Source organism: Cotesia typhae, unplaced genomic scaffold (assembly GCF_013202065.1).
Source record: "Cotesia typhae breed Kobodo isofemale line unplaced genomic scaffold, CoteBio_Ctyphae scaffold_152, whole genome shotgun sequence".
NCBI classification, from domain to species: domain Eukaryota; kingdom Metazoa; phylum Arthropoda; class Insecta; order Hymenoptera; family Braconidae; genus Cotesia; species Cotesia typhae.
In genome coordinates this window covers 10,712,986-10,733,242 of record NW_027423776.1, presented here as the reverse complement: position 1 = coordinate 10,733,242, position 20,257 = coordinate 10,712,986, and the positions used below count along the sequence as shown (strand labels likewise).

The 20,257-nt window shown below is 32.4% G+C and overlaps 3 protein-coding genes across 4 annotated transcripts; all 3 read right to left on the bottom strand.

The window, feature by feature from the left end:
* Window positions 1-10,242: 10,242 nt before the first annotated feature.
* LOC141535666 (uncharacterized) lies at window positions 10,243-13,420 on the bottom strand. 2 transcript variants are annotated; one of them, XM_074255724.1, is made up of 9 exons: window positions 13,286-13,420; window positions 12,944-13,217; window positions 12,626-12,891; window positions 12,092-12,379; window positions 11,826-12,025; window positions 11,537-11,732; window positions 11,179-11,470; window positions 10,803-11,108; window positions 10,294-10,719 (listed from the first exon to the last, which is right to left on the bottom strand). In XM_074255724.1, the coding sequence occupies exons 1-8, from the start codon at window positions 13,323-13,325 to the stop codon at window positions 10,805-10,807; spliced, it is 1,860 nt and encodes a 619-aa protein (XP_074111825.1). In that variant the 5' UTR covers window positions 13,326-13,420; the 3' UTR covers window positions 10,294-10,719; window positions 10,803-10,804. The 2 variants fall into 2 exon arrangements, with proteins under 2 accessions (XP_074111827.1, XP_074111825.1); XM_074255726.1 differs by having other exon boundaries at window positions 10,243-11,108; window positions 12,944-13,167; window positions 13,286-13,417.
* On the bottom strand, window positions 13,334-14,477 carry LOC141535669 (uncharacterized). Its single transcript, XM_074255733.1, has 3 exons — window positions 14,150-14,477; window positions 13,894-14,093; window positions 13,334-13,480 (listed from the first exon to the last, which is right to left on the bottom strand). The coding sequence occupies exons 1-3, from the start codon at window positions 14,475-14,477 to the stop codon at window positions 13,334-13,336; spliced, it is 675 nt and encodes a 224-aa protein (XP_074111834.1).
* Window positions 14,478-14,666: 189 nt separating this feature from the next.
* Window positions 14,667-16,793, bottom strand: LOC141535667 (PI-PLC X domain-containing protein 1-like). The gene is made up of 5 exons (XM_074255727.1): window positions 15,982-16,793; window positions 15,718-15,917; window positions 15,344-15,539; window positions 15,009-15,282; window positions 14,667-14,948 (listed from the first exon to the last, which is right to left on the bottom strand). Exons 1-5 carry the CDS (start codon window positions 16,304-16,306, stop codon window positions 14,675-14,677), a joined length of 1,269 nt encoding a protein of 422 aa, XP_074111828.1. The 5' UTR covers window positions 16,307-16,793; the 3' UTR covers window positions 14,667-14,674.
* Window positions 16,794-20,257: the final 3,464 nt, after the last annotated feature.

The window sequence follows — 20,257 nt, the reverse complement described above, 5'->3', positions numbered from 1 at the left end:
AAGGTTAAATGCTGTGAATATTATCGAAATGACAACTTGATCTTTAAAAAGATAAATTATTTTTATTTTTGGATATTTTATAAGCCAAAAAAAAAAAAATAATAATTGAGGATTAGTTAAATATTTGTTCAGTAATTTCTCAAGTCGGACATTTAAAAAAAAATCTCTCTATTTATTAGGAAGATAAAATCTTTAATTAAGAGAGATAAATGTAAATAATTATTTTTGGAAAAACACTCTCGAAAGGCTTTCAACTCTCGTCCCTATTTATCGATTTCAAGTCTCGATCGGTTTTATAAGAAAGCTACACGATGTGAATAATATTAAAAATGTAATCCCGTTGGGCAACTGGCTCATCGGCTACACCTTTGAAACGCAATTTTCATAATAATATGCATGTTTACGTTTTAAGAATACAAAATAACAACAAAAACGTGTGCTGCGTGCTGTGCAGTGTGTTCTTGTCTTGTGGTATTTTCGACTTGTATCTGTATACCGAGTACCCGATATTCAAGAATAAAAGCCTTTACGGTCCGTTACGTGGCTCCACCTGGCGTTCATGCTCCTGCTGATGCGAAACACGCCATTCGATCACCTTTTATTTGCAAATTCGGTTCTTTCCTCTTTTTTTGCAGATTTCTTATAAATTTCTTACAACTTAAATAAATTTTTTTTTTGTTTAAAAAAATTTTCAATATTTTTAAATTTGAATTAAAAATTTTTTCTACTCAAATTTTATAAAATTATATTACTGCAATTATTTAAAACAATTATTTAGAATAAGGAATGCAAAAAAAAATATCCAGGGATAAAAATCCTTCGGAGGGTTGAAAAGTGCGAGTCTGTGTCTATCAATCACGTATATGTGGTATGTTGGTCCAAAGAAAGAGCAGTAAGATAGTGAGGTCAGTAATTATCCTGCCAGACTTGTGTGATGCACGACCTCCAATTCAGCGAGATGAACGTTCGACGTAAAGGAATCTCTTGGAGGGTGAGAGGGGGTTAAGGGCCAGGTATTTTCATTTGTAAATACGCCTATTGCACGCGAATCTCCAGCAAATGATTGAAGTTAAAAAACATTTTAGAAACAATGCAAAATATTTGTGATTTATGATTTCGCGGTTTTTACATTTAAGATAAAATCGGGATATCTCGGTGCCGATCGGTGAGTTATCGCCAATGGGATAAAGGATTATATTAATAAAATAATAATAGTAATACGTTTATCTTGTGGAAGTAAAAAATAAAAAACGGAGTTATGCGTTACGTCTAAGAGACCGATCTTCGGTGAGATTACGATACTTTGTATAGCAGTTGAGCGAGTGTATGTGTGTAACGATAAAGGGGATTTATTAGTCGCGCTGGAGGACGATAAGAAATATAAGGGTGTGTGTTTTTGCTAAACGAAACCAGAGGGAAGAAGGAACGGCTGTTTGAGGCATGGGGCTCGGATTATGTCCACGGGGATCGTCTCCTCCTCGTTCATGTCATAATAAAAATCAGATCATGTATCTATATGGATGTATGTGTAAATATATATAAATATCTACTGATATTCTGTATAGTAATGTAGTTGTGTTATATTACAGAGGGAGGAAAGAGTTAAGAGACTCGCGTCACGATAAGACTGATCGTTTTTCTTCCTCGTGAATATTCATCGCTGACTTTGGAACTCACATGAGGGAAATAAATAACGAATTAAACCTTTTTTCGTTTGTTTATGCAGTCACTCTTAATTTCTTACTCAAATAATTTTTTTTGGCAATTTTATTTGATGGCAATTTTTTAAATTTAGTTTTTTTTTTAATTGGAGTTGTATGAATTTTTAATTTTTTAAATAGAATAAAATTTTATTTGACAATTTTTAGTTGTAGATATTATGATCAGAAATTTTGAGTTATCAAATTATTTTTTTCAATGCAATTTTTAAAATATTGGAAAAATAAATGAATAAAAATGAATAATAACCCATTGAAAAAGGTTGATCTTTAAAGCGGTTGATTATACAGTTTAATTTCGATTTGTGGGCTCGGTAACAGCTCGAACAAAAGAGTTTAAGTAGTCAATAGTAAAGTGTTGATAATAAGAGTGGTAGAATAGAGAGGTGTAAGGTTCATACCTTCAACAAACGTATAAAGGTGAATTAAATATTGATTTAAATTTGTCTGTGTAAAATAAATAACACACTCGAGCTGGGGCTGTGAAACCGCTAGGGTGCCAGTGTAGATTAATGGAATTAGCGAGGTGCGATGGGGTTAACCTCCAGCCGATATGTTGCGTGATTCGACAATTCGTGCCGACTGTCTGGGCCTTATGTTCTACGTATGAGTACATACGTTCAAGCAACATAGCAATTGTGCGCTGCCTTCAATATATTTACGGACAGAGAAATGCGGATGAAAGTGGTCGGCATCCCCCGCAAGCTACAATAAGTGTGTTTTATCAATTTCATGCTAGTGTGTTTGAAAAAAGCAAACTTACTGAGTGAAAAAATTCAAAAAAATCGTACAAAAATTATAAAAATAAAAACTTCCACCCGCATTCCATGCAAAAACTGGCCCGCGCGTAATAAATCTTCTTCTCGACACTCGCGCCGCCTACACCGTCTTCTTTCACCCACCAATCGGCTAAATTCTTTATTTAAGAGCCGCCTTCGGAGTTTATTTTTAAATTCGAAATTTATCGGGGAATTTTTAAGGAATTTTTGGAGAAAATTTCACAAGCGGGTGATTTTTCAGGTTATTGGTAAAAATTTCTATTATTTTAAAATTTATAACGCTTAAAAATATGTAGTTTACGTTTTTGAGTTTTAAAAAGAAGCATTTTTTAACATTTTCAAATTGTAATTTCTTTCAAATAAATCATTTGATTTTTTAGAAGTTATTTGGCAGGACTAATTGCAATTTTTATTTAAAAAATTGGATGATTGAGTGCCAAAAATTAATTCTTAAATAAATTTGAAAGTTATTGAAAGAAAGTAGTAGTTTTTTGAGATTACAAGATGATAAAATTTTTAAATTGATTTTTTTTTTTTAATTTATAAATCATATTTTGATGAAAATATCGAGATTAATATTTTGAAAAAAAATTTATTTTTAAATTTTCTTCGCGGGAAATAAAAAAAAAAAATATAATTCCAAATCATGCAAGTGTAAAATATAACCACAACTAAAATAACACCTTTATAAATTTCGGAGCAATTTGCACCGAACCATCAATCATCGCGTAAATATTTTCAATATATAATAGACGCGTGTGTTTTCTATTTTTTATTTTAAATTTATTTCCCTCAAAAGTAAAAAGTATGTTCAGTATAACTGAAAAAAAAAAAAAAAATAAAAAAGCGAGGTGTATGCTAGTCAGCAAGTCTCCACGGGACGTATGTTGTGGGTGCACACGCTATATCCTCGTGAATCGCGTGCCAGCCTCGCATCTACTCATTCTCATTCTCCTCCTCTTTCTATTCCGCGTACTATACCGGCTCATAATATAACAGAAACAGCGAATAACGTTGCCCTGGACTGCTCTGGTGTATGTGGTGGATATACACTGTGTGTATGGGATATCTCCCGTTCCCTATCCCGTAGAAGAGGTGCCAGCTAAGCCGCACAAGGAGAAGGGAAAGCTAAAACTTGGCATAATGGCGTGCGTCTAACACCAATCAGCCTTTTTAATACATAATACAGAGAAATAGGAAAAATTACATGGAGGATCCCACGTTCGGGGTGAACACGCACACGACCACGCACTCTAAACGGTGTCTTTGTCTATTTAGTACTCACTAGTCTAGTCGCTCCAAACTATTTTCCGCACATATTCTATTTAGTATCGTGTTTGGTATCGAAAGCAGCTTTTTACCGTATACTTACCGCTAATGGTGAATAGGAATTCGGTTATGTTAATATTCTTTTTCAGTAAATATTTTGAAAATGCCAAACAATGCTAAATTTCTTAATTTTTATAGAAAAAAAAATTATTTTAAATTGGAGTAAAATTTTTAATTTTTTTTACTGTCAATTATTGTTCAGAATAAAAAATTTTCTAATATTTTGCACTGGAAAAAAAAAGTACTTGATTTAAAAGTAATGTTTTTGATTCACAAAAATTTTTTTGGCAAAAATTTATGAATCGAGTAAATAATTTTAAGTTTAAAAATTTTCTTCAAAATTATAGGTTCAAATTTATTTTTATCTTGAGCCACAAATAATTTTTTAAATCCGCAATATTTTTCAAAATCTCTAAAATTATGTTATTGGTCCAAAAAAATTTTATTTTTTAATCAAGTCAATTTTTTGTCAATCTAGCGAAGAGAAATTAAAAATTTTTATTTATTATCAAACAAATTCGGCATCAATAATCACCAAAAAAAACCTTTTTTTATAAGAATTTTATAAATTTTGATCAAAAAAATAATTTCTTCATTAAAAATACAAACAAAGAAATTATTTTTATGTTTTTTCTGTCAAAAGGGAGGCTTTTTCTCTAAAAACTGGCATTCAACGCAAAAAAAGCCCCAAAATCCATCTAATTTCCATAACAAAAGCGCTCTCGGCATCCATATTTCGATTTGCAGAAGGTTTTTTTAGAAATATCTTGAGTGTGGATGCACCGGGAAGGAGGCTGGTCCCTGGAGAAAAATATCTCGCTGGAGTGGATGGCTGAAAAAAAAGGCGAAGGCTAGTCGACACACGAGATTATACGTATAGATGGCATTGATGTATAGCCGAGCGCGTTTTTGATCGAGTGGTGGAGAACAAGCCTCAGGCACCTGTAATTGACGCTCCATTTCGATCGTACACGTAACTCTTTTTTATTATTATTATTTTAGTTATTGGTGGCTGCATTATAAGCTCGCTTTGTGCACTATTCTTAAAAGTTTCAATCCTGGAAGCATCAGGATCGCCGATCGAGTTGTGGTCGTGATCCATCGGCTGAGGAATCGAGAACGGAGAATGGAGAACGGAATGAATGCTCAATGCGATGAAAAATAAAGTATATACTCTTATTTCCATTTAGAATTTCACGATATGTTGTTATTTTCTTGCTCTTGTACTTATAAACTCCATGTGATGCCGGTTTTATTGCGCTCACGTTTATGAGATGATAATGCTAAGTCGTCGAAAGCCCTGGTTAAGCCGAGAAAGAATTACCTTGTGAACAATTTGCCTTCTATTACCGTGAATCAGGAAGCCATTATTCAAAACATCCTCACACCTTAGGTGTTACGGATTATTTATTTTCCCTTTACTTTTTTTTTTGAATTAACATCTTTGCTATTTCAATATTAGACTTTTTTTTTTTTCGATTATTCACTTATTTATCTTTTTTTATTCGAGAAAAAATTATAAAAAAATCCAAATTAATTTTTAAGGATTTTTTTAGACTTCTGGTTTTGAATAATTAATAGTAAAAACATCTAGAAAATAAAACAAAAAATTATTTTGTTATTTTTGAATATAATAATATGTATTTTACTCAAAAATTTATTTTATTTCATATTTTTTATGCATGATATTATTTTATAAAAAGTTTCAAAAGAAAATCGAAAGAATCCTTGGCTCAAAAAAATTTTTTTTTATTATTCATTGTTGAATTTAATTGTATAAGTCTTATAGTATTTTCTTTAACTTCAAATTATTAATTTTTCGAACCAAAAAAATCTTTAAATAATTTTTTTCTTGAATCAATTATATGTATTTTTAATCAAGTTTTTTTTTTTTATTTTTCCGAAGTATACTTTTGGATAAATTTATTAATCATAAAAAAAAAATAATAACAATCCCTGATTGTCTTCAATATCATCGATCAGAAAGATCCATTAATTTTTTTCTCAACTAGACATTCAAAAAAATTTTTTTTCGAATTAAAATTACTTCTCCAAACTCAAGTAAATTTTTAGTTCATTGCAAAAACTCTAATTCTCCATTACTAATTTAAATTTTCTGAATAAACCCATCTTGTAAAAAATATAATTACCTATCGATAGAGACATTATACGAGCAATCACCAAACTTTGTCTCATTATTACCACCCTAATATCCATAATCAATTTTTTTCAATCGAACAAATCGAAACTTTCGAGAGTTTTGCAAAAAAAAAGTTTGTGCCAACACAAAAGGAGGGTGAAATAATGACAGGATAAAAAAACACTTTGGACGGATGTAAGTTTGTTCTTTAAAAGCTCTAGCTGGAAGTAGGGCCTGTAAAAATAGTGGATGACTCGGTAAAAGTTTCTCAGGCTGACACTGGTGAATTAACAGTCTCGTAAGTTACAATTAAAGCTACCAAACGCAGCCGTGAGACGGCGGGACGCTTCCCATGGATGAGAGTAAGAGTAAAACAAGATAAATAAACAAAAAGCAAAGCAACAATAACGGTGTTGGATGTTGGCTGCAGCCTCGACTTTTTGGACTCTTTAGTTTGAGAAACGCCGACCAGGGAGACCGGACTAGGGGTCGTGAGTCGTGAGAGCTCGAGATTAAAAATATAGCTTAAAATAAAGAATCAAGAGCCAAGAACATGCTGCGTGGGCAATATTTACGTGTGGGGATGGGTTTTAACTTTAAGAGGGGTTCCACTGCAGCATCACAACACGTAATTGCAACGCCAGGTACTCTGATTTATTGGGTTATTACTGGTCCGGCAACACAAGAGTTAGCGCTTTTATTTCTTTCGTTTTTTATTATTTTTTTTTTCTAAATATTATTGTTTAGAAAAATTAAATTTATTATTTTCACCTGAAAAATTTTTTTAATTTTATAAAAAATGAATTTTTTATTTTATAAAATTTTTGAGAATTATCAAGTGAGATTACGCAAAAATTAAAGCTTTATATCTCGGGAAATATTTGTCTTAGCGCTTTGGTCCAAAGAATTTTTTTTGTAGTAGGAAATTAAATTTATTCCCTATCGTTTTTCTGTAAATTCAGTCATTTAGAAAATAATGTAAAAAAAAAAAAAAAAGAAAAGAATTTTTGAACAAACGAATCCTTTCTTCCGATGACTCCCGAACAAGAGGACTGATGTTTATCAAAAATCCATGAAAGCTGGTAAAAACATTAGGTAGAACTGGCACGTCTAATGTCGTGCCAGTCGTGACTGTTGGTAATATCTTTGGAACGCCCCGTAAGGTTTGTAACACCTACTCCGTGGTTCCCATCAGCCAAGGTCTCTAAGGCATGTCTCGGGTTCCTTGGAAACAATTATCCTCGCAAAGATATAATAACAATGTTAACATCACTCCAGCAAAACCTAAGCTGAGTTTAAGTTTAAACTGAACCCGGCTGGAGCAGCAACCAGCATTGACTTTGCTACCACTAAATGCTTGCAAAAAATTTGCTGTAAAATTTAATATTCTGCATTGCATGGATGTGATGCGCTAAGACGTATTGCCTCATAAATCTATCACCTATGCGACCTCTAACTGCACCTCGCTACTTTTACTGCCGGAGATTCTTGCAAATGTTTTTCTGTTTCTTGCTTTTCTTCAGGCTGTAAAGTGTTTTGGTAAAGAGTTAAATTTTCATGTGGAGAATTTTCTGTTCAGGATCATCCCAGAGATTTAATTTGAGGCCTGGCATGGTTTAAAAAATTTTTTTCTTCAAAAATTGATTAAAGACCAAGAAAAAATATTATTGAAGCATAAAATCGGCTTTCATCCCGCGAATTTTCTCAGTTCAAGATAATTTTTCTTAATTTTATTTTCTAAGTAAAAGTAAAATATAAATAGTCAAGCAAAAGTGAATGGAAAAGCTAAACTGCCTTGATTGCAGATCAGCAATCTAAATGAATGTAAAAAACGAAGTTGTCGTCATCGAGAAGCAAGAAGTAGAACCTCGAACCTGTTTGCATCTTTCAGCCGCGCTGGATACAGAGAATGGAGCTCGGAGAACTAGAAGCGACCTCATTATCATAAGATAATTTTGATCTACAGTCTACAGGGTGGCCATAGAACAGGATCCCATTGAGCGATTTAATTGGTTTTCTAGTTACATTACATACACTTGAGTGGATGATTCGTCGCCTCGATTATGATGCAAGGATGCGAGGACACGAGGCCAAGGACCTCGAAATGGATCTCGGTGTGAGATCTCATCCAACTTGCAAGACATAAGATGTGAGTCTCGGAATATATCGATTGCAGATCAGATATCGATCGTTAAATTAGCCCCCAACAATAAAAACTCGAAAAACTATCTGTATGCTTGGACAACTGGTATTTAGCGGATCGTTTCTTTCTATCGAGGGTTACAAGTTAAAATTCTCAAGAACTTTACAAGGATGATTTGTGATGTCGGTTGTTTATATATCGCGGGCACCATTTTGAGCGCGGTGAGACACCCACGCGATCCAACAGATATGTAAGTTAAACCACCTACATCTCCGTTTCATTGGCTACAATCTTTTCAGTCTGCCGGTTGCTGGGGAGACGCTTCTTTTTTTTTTTTTTCATGGTAACGTTAGAGGATTTGCAGGCTTTATTTTAATTTTTTTTTAGGTTGGCAGTATAAATTTTTCAAATTTACTTTTTGAATAAAAAAAAATTTTTTTACTAAATTATTTTTTTTTATATTCTTAAAAAAATTAATAAATAAATCACAAAAATATATTTGCCAATTTTTTTGTCAATCTTTTAATATCTTAAATTTTTACCTCTGGATTAGAAGATCCTTTTTAATATTTTTAAATTTTAATTTCTATCTCTAGATAGATAGTTGAGAAATGAGCCTGTATCTCGTGAACTATTGACATTTTTAAAGATGTAAGCTCATCCCGATGTTACACTCATCAAGAGCTTTCATTTGAGTACCCACATTAATTTTTCATATATTTATGTGTATTATATATATGTATATATGAAAAATATATAAAAATGCATGTGGGTACTCAAATGGAAGCTCTTGATGAGTGTAACATCGGGATGAGCTTAAATCTTTAACAACGTCAATAGTTAAAAAATTAATTAATTAATTAAATAATTTAATTAAAAAATTAAAAAATTAACAGTGCAATTTAACAAAAATCATTATTTAATGAAGCAAAATTTTATTGTTGATATTTTACAAGTCACGGCAGTCACATAGTGACTGATTAATTCTAAAGAGGTTGAATGTCAATGAAACGATGCACTACTAAAGTGTTTTAGTGCTATTTGAACAAGAATATTTATAAACATACCGCTAAGCTGGGACACAGCTTAACCGTGGATTATATTACAAGTTTGCTTGAGTAATATTTCAATTAGTTGTCAATTTAGTTGTCGACGCTTGATGAACGCAAGTGGTATATGTATACATAGCAAATATATATGTGTGTATAAGAATAATTAACAATAAATGATCTCGTGGAGGTATCATTACCCTCATATTAATAGGTGGCGGCAAATTGACCGTTATGTTATTAAGCAGTTTGCCGACGTTAATTGGCTATTAGACGTGTAAATCGTCACACTCTACACTCGGTAACAACTTTTTATTTTCACGGACTGAAACAAAAATGCTATAATATAATCTAAATTAAACAATATTCACAAAGTAGCTTCGAATAATGATAAAGATTAATTGAACAGATATTTATTGTTATTTTATTCAGATTAAAATTAAAATTTAATCTTTGGTGGGAGATTATTAACGCAAAATTAAATAAAAACAAACCCGTGTGTTTATGGTCAGCATAAATAAATATTTTATTCAGTTTGGCTATCACGCATTAACATCGCTGTAAAATCGCCGGTATTGAGGACACGCCGTAGGATTATTTTTTATCGTTATGTGCTGTTCGTGCATGAATTATAATCATGTTCGTAGAAATAATTATTGTTGCGCCTAGAGGCGTGAATCTCTGCAAGATATGCGGGTGATAAAGAAGAACAACCATCAGTCCATCAGTCTACACACGCTCGCTTTGCGCTTTATACAGACCTCGTGATTTGACGGATTAGCGGGAGATGACGCCACGTGGATTATTGATGTCAGATAGGAGTGAATAAACTCTGAGATATTTTAAAGGGTGGTTTTTGAATAAGGAAATATTTTTATTTTTTACTAGGTAATTTTGGAAATTATGATTATGTAATTAAATTAGAAAATTTTTGCTCTGCAAAAAGTGGCAATTTTTTAATTAAATTTTAGTTGACAAGGTTTTGAATTTGTTACATTTTTTAAAGGTTTAAATGCTTTTTGAGTAATTTTAAATAGATTCTAATTTTGCGCTAAATAAATTTTTTTTATTTATTTATTTGGATTTGTACATATAAATTTTAGATGAAAAATATTTATTTATATAATTTTGTCTTATATTAATCTAAATTTATGTCTTTTTTACGATTTGATATTTTTTCGACTTGTTAAATTATCATCTAAATAATTCAGAGAGCGATAAAAATTTTGTAATATTTATATTTTTATTTTAAAAAGTAATAAATAGTTAGATTTGGTTAAATTTTGATTATTCAAAAAGGTTTTAACTTAAACTTGTGCCATTTTACGATTGAAAATATTTTTTGGAGGAGTTTTGAATAGTGTGTTGGTTCTATTAATTTGTTCTGTGAAATTTGTACAAGAATTAATTAATAATTGAATAGCAATATTATCTTCAAAATTTTTCCAAAAATTGATGAGACTAATAAATGATACCACAATAGTTTCTTTAATCATAATTCTTAATTCCCGGCAGTCACACTGATGACACAGTCGCATAATCAGCCGTATCGCAATGTAATCTACAATAATTATTATATAATCTTCATCATATAAATTTAAAACTTGACATCAACACCCGATAAAAAAGACACATAAATAATACCGTTAAATATTTGATCTATTAATAATTTTCGCATAATTTTGATCCCCCCGGATTTTATTCCAATAAATCGCAACTGGGACGATTCCCGTTGCGTCGATGAAGTCCACAGCTACAATATTCGCCGATGTATAATTATTTTCGTTGTACCATACAGTAAGTAGTGTCCCAACTTGGGTTCCAATTTCGCGCAAAGAATTACTTCCTCGGCCAAAAATATGCGCAACTGAATCAGTTAATATTGAGGTCACATCTAAAGTTACTGCAGCCATCATCGCTCGAAATTGAGGCGGATCGTCAATCCATAATCTAAAAAAAAATTCAATTATAGATGGGTTGAAAAAAAAATGTTGTGAAATAAAAAATAGATTTAAATTACTCAGCAGCATATTTAGAATAATTTTCACAATCGTCAATGAATTTCTGAAGTTTTTCAGGAGAATTTACGTTTCCCCATTCCTGGATTATCGGATCCCAGAATAAAAAATTATCGCGTATTGCCGGTATTAATGTTATGTCGTAATCATAGCTGATGATAAGCCGTCTTTGGGAATCCCACATCTGGCCCAAAGTCATATGACGCGACAATCCAAGCGGTAATGGGGCAATGTGATCGTTCAGATCTACCAAAAGGTACTTTGCGAAATTGTTGTGGTCATCGCTAGAAAATTCTGTCGGTAAAATCAACGGATTGGTTACCAAATAAGTCTCAAAATTAAATTTCAAATTTTGAATACCTTTAGGAAATTCTTTGAAGCTGAGAATCACAATTTCGTTCGTATTATCCATGAATTCTTTCACATCACGGATTACGATTTCAAATGGCTGCATGTAGTACAAACTATGGCAAATCCAGTAGTCACTGTAATACTTGCATGGTCTTAGGTCTAAATAACGCGCTCCGGAAATTAGCTGATCTAGTATAGTCGTGTCCTGAACAGAAAATTGATACTTTTTATTAAAAAAAAAAAAAAAAAAAAAAAAATCATTTTTTTACGAAAGACAAAAAATTATCAAATAAATTACTTGTGTTACGCTATATCTATCAAAAAATGTCTGAGGAATTTCTTCACTGTACGATCCAGAATTATGAGTCCCCGGTATAAAAATATTCCCAATTGTCATATATCTAAGACGTTCTTTTTGTTTGCTCATCCAATCAGGATACGTGGATAGACAATTAAGTTTTTGAATTGTGCCATTTCTGATCCAAGCGCCGTAGTATCCTAAAAAATGCTTCATATTAACAAATTTTAAACACCAGTTAATAAAATGTCCCAGTAATCTCTTACCTATGCATTGCTCAACAAAACTTGAATCCATATCATAAAACGCATGTCTTGGAGGAATTCCCGTTTTGACGACACCACTTTTGTCCTTGGGTTTGTGGAAATAAATCGGCATTATTTGGTTCAATTCTGGGTGTCCGTAGTACAGGTTCAGAGTGTCACCTTCAATAAAATTGGGCATGTGCCAGTAGATGACAATTTGACCTTTTATCAATTCACTGTTCAGTGGTGAGTAGAAAATAATTATTTGAGCCGCGTGAAATTTATTGATCGAGTAATTTTCATTATTTCCTAGAATTTTAGTAACAAAAATAATTACAACAATACTGATAGTGATTTTTATCGAAGCTAAAATCATATTCGGGTTTGGTTTTGATGACGCTTGATCGTCACTGAGGTTTCAACGGTTTATAAAATTACGCGATCCTTATTTAAGTCTCGAAGATATTCAAATTAGTATTAATTTATTCAAAGAATCAATAACACATGCTTTGCATAGAGATTTATTGCTTATTTGTACAAATTAATTAGACACACCGCACTTAGCTCGGTAAATGTTGCTCCAAATGGCAACTTCGATGATACCAGTAGTATCGATAAAGTCCACGGCGACAATATTTGCTGTTTTGAAGTGTTTATTCTTGTACCACATCGTCACCAGAGGCCCGGTTTGAACAGCTAGCTCGCGTAGCGATTCGCTACCGCGTCCAAAATAGTAAAGCGCAGCATCTATTGTTATCATTGAAGAATCCAATGTTATTTCGGCCATCACTGCTCTCAGGGGCATTACACGAAATTGATCGCTGAAAATTAACAAATTTTGAGCTACCATCATACTTCGATAAATCGACTTACTTTGATTTAAGTTTGGCAGAACATTCAGATCGATTAATAAAGCTCTCAAGTTCTTTAACGTTTTTGACATTACCCCAATGCTGCTGTACAACTGTCCATAATATATAAACATCACCTCTGGATTCAGTAACGTAACTTAAAAGGAGTCTCGTGTTAGATTTCCAAATTTCACCCAAAGTCATTTGATGAAGTTCGTAGTTTTTTAGAAGATATCCTTCAAATTCCTTAGTAACATAATTCAGAAAGCTCAAGTGAATTTCAAATTTATCAAATCCTAAGTCAACTTAACGTGTGTTAATTTTTTTTTTTCTCTGAAAATTAGAAAGCAAATAAGAGATTTACCTCGAAGAAATTCTTTAAAGTTAACGATAATAATTTCCATAGTGTTGTTTAGAAAATCTTTAATGTCTTTAATGACATTCTCAGAGGCTGCATAGCAAAATTTCCATGACAAACCCAGTATTTCAAATCAAAAATACAAGGTCTTATGTCTAAGTAACGTACTCCTGTGAGTAATTGGTCCAAAACGCTCTTTTCCTGTTAAAAAAAATTATTGTTCAAATTTTTTTTTTTTATTCCCATGGAAAAATTTTAATTTCAATTTTTGTAGCATTTTTTTTTTTTTTTTTTTTTTTTTTTTCCAGTTTTTGTAGCATTAAAAATAATCACAGCTTAGCTCATTAGAATTGGCTTAGATCGAAATATCTCAAATTTAACTCTCTAGTAGCGAGAATATTTAACTACCATGAGCCACCTGTTGGAGATTTTCAAAACTAACTTTTATCAAAAAATTATATATGGATACATATTATCATATTGGATCCAATATGAACATATGAAGCATGGTGACATATTTTTATGTCAGGAAAAATTATACATGAACAGATCAAAAAATTTTTTCAAGTTGTTATTTTAAGAAATTAATAACTCGTTAGTTTATATTTAATTACTTGTGTTACAGTATATCGATTTAGAATTGTCGGAGGTAGTTCGTAATTGTAAGATCCCGAGTTATGCGTTCCTGGTATGAATAGCTCAGCGAGAGTCATATTTTCAATTATTTGTCTGTTATCATTCATCCAGTTCGCATGAGATGACAAACATGTCGAAATAATTGTTTTAAAATTCCTTAACCAAGCTCCGTAATAACCTAAGTCAAAAAATTGTCATTATAAATGATAATTAAATGGCTGGAAATAAAATTACCTGAACATTCATCGATGTACATAAACTTTATCGAGTACTTCGCGTCTACTGGTGCTATTCCCGTTTTGACAAACCCACTACTTTTATTTGGAGAGTATGAAAAAAATGAATCCGCTTTATCATGGTAAAGGACGAGATAGTCACCTAGCTGGAAGTCTTTTACGAACCAATAAATAACAATCTGACCTCTGATCTGATAGCTATCATTCATTGGTGCATAGGACAAAATTAATTGACTAGTGTTACACTCATTTACCCAAGAATTACCAAAAATTATAAAAAAAATTACTGTACGGATAATATTGGTAACATTATTGAGTTTAAACATTTTTGTATTGCTGTTGAATGTTAACTGAAAAATAATTTTTTAACAGGATAGAGCGTTATTTTTAATTCGTTATCGAAACTATTGGCAATAAAATGTTTTATGACACTGAAGTTGAATAACACAAAAAAAAATTTTTTATTTATGTCTTTATAAAGATATATTTTTGAAAGTTAATGAAATAAAAAAGGAATTTTTAACTAGAAGTTTTGTGAAGCGCGATGAATATTGCTTTTAATAGCGACTTCAACGAGTCCAGTGGTATCAAAAAAATCAACCGCGACGATATTCGCTGTTCCGAAGTGTTCTTCGTTGAACCACATGGTAATCTGAGGGCCAACTTCAACCGCTATTTCTCGCAATGATTTTCTACCGCGTCCAAAATAGTGAAGCGCAGCATCTACTATTATCATTGATGAATCCAAAGTTATCGCCGCCATCATCGCTCTGAGGTTCATACATCGAGTATTTAGTCTGGAAATTTAAAAATTTTTTACGACGATGATAATCTTTAATTTTATTAAAGAAACTTACAAAATACAGATTTTCGCACGATTTTCCGAATTAGTGATAAATCCCTCGAGCTGTGCTGTATTTTGAACATTACCCCACTGGTGATTTACTACAGTCCATAATAATTGATTTTCGCCGTTATACATCCCACGGTAAGATAATATAATCCTTCTTCCATCTTCCCAAATCTTACCTAGAGTTGTTTTCTTGTTTGCCGAAAACGGAAAGAGATACTCTTTTAAGTTTCGTTGAATGTAGACCAAAAATTCCAAGTAATTATCGTTTGTATGAAATCCTGAATCGATGAAATTATTTATGAAAATTGGAAGTTAGAATTAAAAAAAAAAAAAAATTACCGCATGGAAATTCTTTTAAGCCGACGATAACTATTTCTTTAGTATTGACGATAAATTCTAGAATATCTTCAATTATTGTTCCAAAAGGTTGAATCCTGTATTCTGCATGACAGTTCCAGTATTCGTTATCAATAATACACGGTCTCAGATCCAGGTAACGGACACCTGAAATTAATTGATCCAGAATACTCTTCTCCTTTAAAAAAAAAAAAAAAAATATAATTATTTTACGGATTTTATCTATTTAGAAATTTTTGTCAAAAAATCAATACGAAATTATGAAATCTTAATATTTTAGGCTAAATACTGGAGGCCAACGGGTTTTGAACTCAATCCAAATATAAATACATTGCAAAATAAAATTAAAAAAATACCTGTGTAATTGTGTATCGTTGAAGAATTGTTGGCGGCAATTCTTCACTGTACGATCCAGAATTATGAGTTCCTGGGATAAACAACTCCGTAAGCGACATATTAAAGAAAATATCCCGATGTTTATTCATCCAGTCGGGATGTGTAGACAGGCAAGAAGATTTTTTTAGAATATTATATCTAAACCAAACTCCGATATACCCTAATTAAGTCACAATTAATCAATGTCATCTTAGTTTTTAATCAGGCTGTAGTAGGGTTGTTACCTGTGCACTGTTCAACATAGGTGAAATCCATCGAATAGTTCTCCTTCGAAGGCGACACTCCTGTTTTTACATAACCGCTCATTTCTGCAGGGTGATGCACAAAAAGAAATTCGTCTTCCGAGTCATGATAAAGCGCCAAAGAATCGCCTTTTACGAATCCCTCAACGAACCAATAGATAACAATTTGCCCTCTGATCGCTTTGCTCTCGCCCAATGGCGAGTAGAACAATATTATTTCTGCATCGTCGAATTCACTCTCTTCAAAACAGTATGGTGTTATTTTAAAAAAAAAAATTACGGCTATAAAAATATTTTTTACTTCCATTTTTGTCGACTTTTAATAAAAAACTGAGACTTTGTTCTTCTATGGCTTCCGCTATCAACTCTAGGAAATATTAGGTAGTTATCTATCGAACTATTGGGTCAGTGATACTTTTACTGCGACAAAAAAATCAATAAAAATAAATAAAGTTCCTGAAGTATTAAATTTAGGGCCATTAACCGTCAAATCAATTGAAAATTTGAATTCCAACTAAAAAACACCTTAATGTAGAGGACGTGACGTCACAGAGTGTGTAGTCACGGTATGTGGGTCATACAAAACGCAGTGGTCATGCATTAGTGCCCGACTTCCGCTCCTAAGCGTCAGACTGATCACAATGAATATTATTTGTTTCTAAACAATATATTTACTATCATTATTATTATCATCCGTGAATCCCAGCAAAGAGCTATGTTTTATAAATACATCTAAATATAGATAGTGATAAAAATGCTGTCATCACCTATTGAGTGAGGAAATGATGCAAGGTCGCGCTCGTAATTACAAAATATTATTTATTTTTTAATTTTTGTTGTTGTATATCAATCATTAGTAATGAGATTGAATAAGTTTATTGTTTGGGACGTGTTTAAAAGCTCGAAAAAAAATAACGAATTATTTTTTTATTATTTATTTATTTTGATTTTGAGGATATACAAAAAATTTTAAATAAAATAATTAAAAAAATCATTTTAGGATTTTTTAAAATTGTTAAAAATAACTACAGAATTTTTTTTCTGCAAAAAAAGAAGGCGAAATAGTTAAGAAGTAGCTTTTGTAAAGCAAGGTATTACACCAGTTGAACCGGAATGATCGAAGATCGAACATCGGTCTCACGTGTAGCGCAGCAATGTAAAGCGTGAGTTAAGGTACAAGGTACAGTAGTTGCTGTTGGATCGGGTATTCGATCTGATTCAATATAAACTACAAACGCATGTGCGTGAATTTCAGCGGTCGGTGGAGCTGAAAGCGGTGCTCGGTGTACTTATACTGTGAGAAGATAGATAGAGACTGCAAATGGGACCAAGAGGGACGAAAGAGGCGAAACAGATGAAGAAAGAGAGAGGAATGAATGATACGAAGCATGGCAAGAGTCGGTTCTCTTTGATGTGGCCGCCTTGGGTTCGCCACTCTGGAATACCTTTGCTTAGCCCAGCTACTGCTCAAGTACCCGTACTTCTACCTGGAGCTGGTTGTGTGTTCCTGCTGCAGAAGCATTCGATGTCGATGAGGAAGACCCGAGAAGAGAGATAAATTCCGCAATTTATCTCTCGGTGAATGTAACAACAGATGAACCACAATTAACAGACTCAGCTTTTTCTTTTTCACTGCTTGATTGTGTTCTAGCAAGTACTTGCTCGCTTTTAGATTAGCTTCGTGGAAAGGGCGGTTAGGGAATCGGCAAGGTGGTTACATTTGGATTTATACATGCAAGGAGTTATGTTCCTAATTTAGGCTGAGAATTATTGCTGTGTTAGATGATAAAGAGGAATTTTAAAGGGCAAAAACGGAATTTAATTTGACAATTTTTATTCGTAGAAAAAAATTGTCAAAAATTGTCAAAAAAAAAATAAAAAATGATTTGCTAACTACTGATAAACCTCCATCAAAGCAGGTTCGCTATAGTTAACAAATAAAAGCAAATCGTGGAGCATCCCGTGAATTTGCTTTTCTGGATCGCGATATCCGAGGCAATTTTAACAAGTAGGCACCGGTGGTGGGCAAGTGAAGATAAATGTACAAATAGAGGTAAAAATAAAAGTGAAAAAATGAATAAAAGGTGAATGGTATGGTATGGTATCGTCGAAGATATCAAAGAACCTTTAGCATTGCCAGCACCTGTATCCACATTGCGTAGCCTCCATCTGTCCAGTTGTGTCCCAGCTTCTGGTAAGTGTATCGGAATCGGTGGGAAGGCACGAGAGCTGGCCTTTCTTGCAACGCAATCAATCGAGCCGCCTCGCTACTACGGCCTCAAATACAGCCGAGCTTACCTCAGATTTCTTTACTTTACTCTACTTGTTTTTGTTTCAATTCTGAGCTGAAGCGAAGAGCCAAAGGCGACTCGCGCTCTCTCCGTGTCATCCGCAACCAGAGTCACAGTCAACTCCTATCGGTCCTTTTTTGTAGGACGCGTTATTTATCAGCCTCCGGCGACCTTTTTTCACCTCGGATAACATTTTTCATTTACATTTTGCTTGTCTTACATTTTTTCACTCCATTTTAACAAAATCTATTTTTTTGTATTTTATTTATTTATTTAAAATTTATTTATTGATTTAAATTCAATTGCAGTAATAATAAAATTAATTTGATTGTAAAAAAAATTTTTTTGGACTTATTATTATTAAACAGAAAAATTCTTAAAAAAAAAAATTTTTATTTAAACATTCTTCGTTTTAAAAAATTTTTTTTTAAATTCAATTAATTTTTTTTTTAACAGTGCAATTGAATTTTAATCAGTAAATTATAAAAAAAATAAATAAATAAAAAAAAGACTTTTAAATTAATTTTTTTTTTTAAATCAATTATCAAGATTTATTAAAAACTAACTTAAAAGTGTTTCAATATCTCTTTTTTTGACATTCTAAGTACATATAACCCCTTAATGTGTCATGACCATGGGAGACTTGTAAGAAAAGCAAGATTGAAGGTATCAATCGTAACGTCCTTGTAAAAAAGGACTACTATGAGAGAGTCGACTCAAACATGGATATGGCGAAGTTGGCACGAAAAAGAGTTGCCGTTTTTGCAGGGCCATAAAAGCAGAACCAGAGCCAAGGTTACCCAAATTTTTTACCGATCATGAGAAACGCTCTTGTGCTGCGAGGGGCTAATGTCCGAGTTACGCAACCAAAAGGCAGAGGCCTCTAATCTCCCGGAGAGACAATATATAAAATTATATTAAATTACATAATAACCGACTTGATTTCGCGAGATTACCTTCCGGTTGTTTGAATCGAAGAACATTGGCTCATAATTAAACTAACTGTTTTCTGGTCAGTGACCAAAACTGCTGACAAAAATCCAAGTTTAATAAATTTTTTTTATTATATCTACTTTAAAGATCCTTTAAATAAAATTCTTGATATTCAATTTGAATCTTCATAATTAAAAAGTAAAAAAAAAAAAAAATACCATTGAGTGATTAGTCGAAGCAATTAACAAGATATCAATATTTAACAAGGACGGCTAGATAAAAAAACTAATAATAGATCGAGGAACAAACTCATCAAAATTTCCTGATTAATCTCATAAAAATGAATAATTATTTCCATCAACAAGTTGATAAGATAGCTTAACAAGTAGGCAAACTAATATAACCACACAAATCACTCCGCGAAATGAAGATGCATAATTAAGTTTTTTTTACCGAGAATAAATACTTTAATTATGTTGCAATCCTGTACTGGGTTATAACTTATAATGCCCAAGTGGTTTGCATCTCTACCCAGCCTCTTTCTCCGCTCAATCTCATCTCCGAGGCACTCTGCAGGTTCGATTCCGTTCACCTGATTATCCACGAGGAAATGAATGATTCTGGTATGGTAACTCTTACTGGCAAGAACGGCCGCATGTAAATACTTAATACATAACTTTATGTCAGTACTCAGAGATTCATTCTGCAATCAGAGGCTGGAATTATTCCTACTCCAATTTAAATTAAATTCGAGGACATTAATTACCGAGCCAAGGAGTTTCATTTTCAAATTATCGATGATAATTTAAATAAAGCGAGATATTGTTAGATTTATACTGGTACTTCAGTCTATTTAAAAAAAAAAAATACAAAGAAATATTTTGGTTTCTGTCCCCCCCGCTGGAATTATTGGAACAAAATGAAAGAGAGCTAGGCGAAAGCGTGACACGAATCGGGGCTGTCAATGCTCGTTTGTCGTTTGTTTTTCGGAGATAGATACTCTCTTTTGCTGTTTATAAATTTTTAAAGGTTCA

Coding starts and splice junctions, on each gene's coding strand:
- LOC141535666 (XM_074255724.1), bottom strand. CDS start 13,325: ATGGAAATTATTATCGTTAACTTTAAAGAATTTCTTCGAG. Junction 12,380..12,625: donor CATTTACCGAGCTAAGTGCG/GTGTGTCTAATT, acceptor CTAAAATTCTAG/GAAATAATGAAAATTACTCG. Junction 11,471..11,536: donor CTTCAAAGAATTTCCTAAAG/GTATTCAAAATT, acceptor TTTTACCGACAG/AATTTTCTAGCGATGACCAC.
- LOC141535669 (XM_074255733.1), bottom strand. CDS start 14,477: ATGTTTAAACTCAATAATGTTACCAATATTATCCGTACAGTAATTTTT. Junction 14,094..14,149: donor GTACATCGATGAATGTTCAG/GTAATTTTATTT, acceptor TTTTTGACTTAG/GTTATTACGGAGCTTGGTTA. Junction 13,481..13,893: donor ATCGATATACTGTAACACAA/GTAATTAAATAT, acceptor TTTTTTTAACAG/GAAAAGAGCGTTTTGGACCA.
- LOC141535667 (XM_074255727.1), bottom strand. CDS start 16,306: ATGGAAGTAAAAAATATTTTTATAGCCGTAATTTTTTTTTTTAAAATA. Junction 15,540..15,717: donor AACGATACACAATTACACAG/GTATTTTTTTAA, acceptor TTTTTTTTAAAG/GAGAAGAGTATTCTGGATCA. Junction 14,949..15,008: donor CGTGCGAAAATCTGTATTTT/GTAAGTTTCTTT, acceptor TTAAATTTCCAG/ACTAAATACTCGATGTATGA.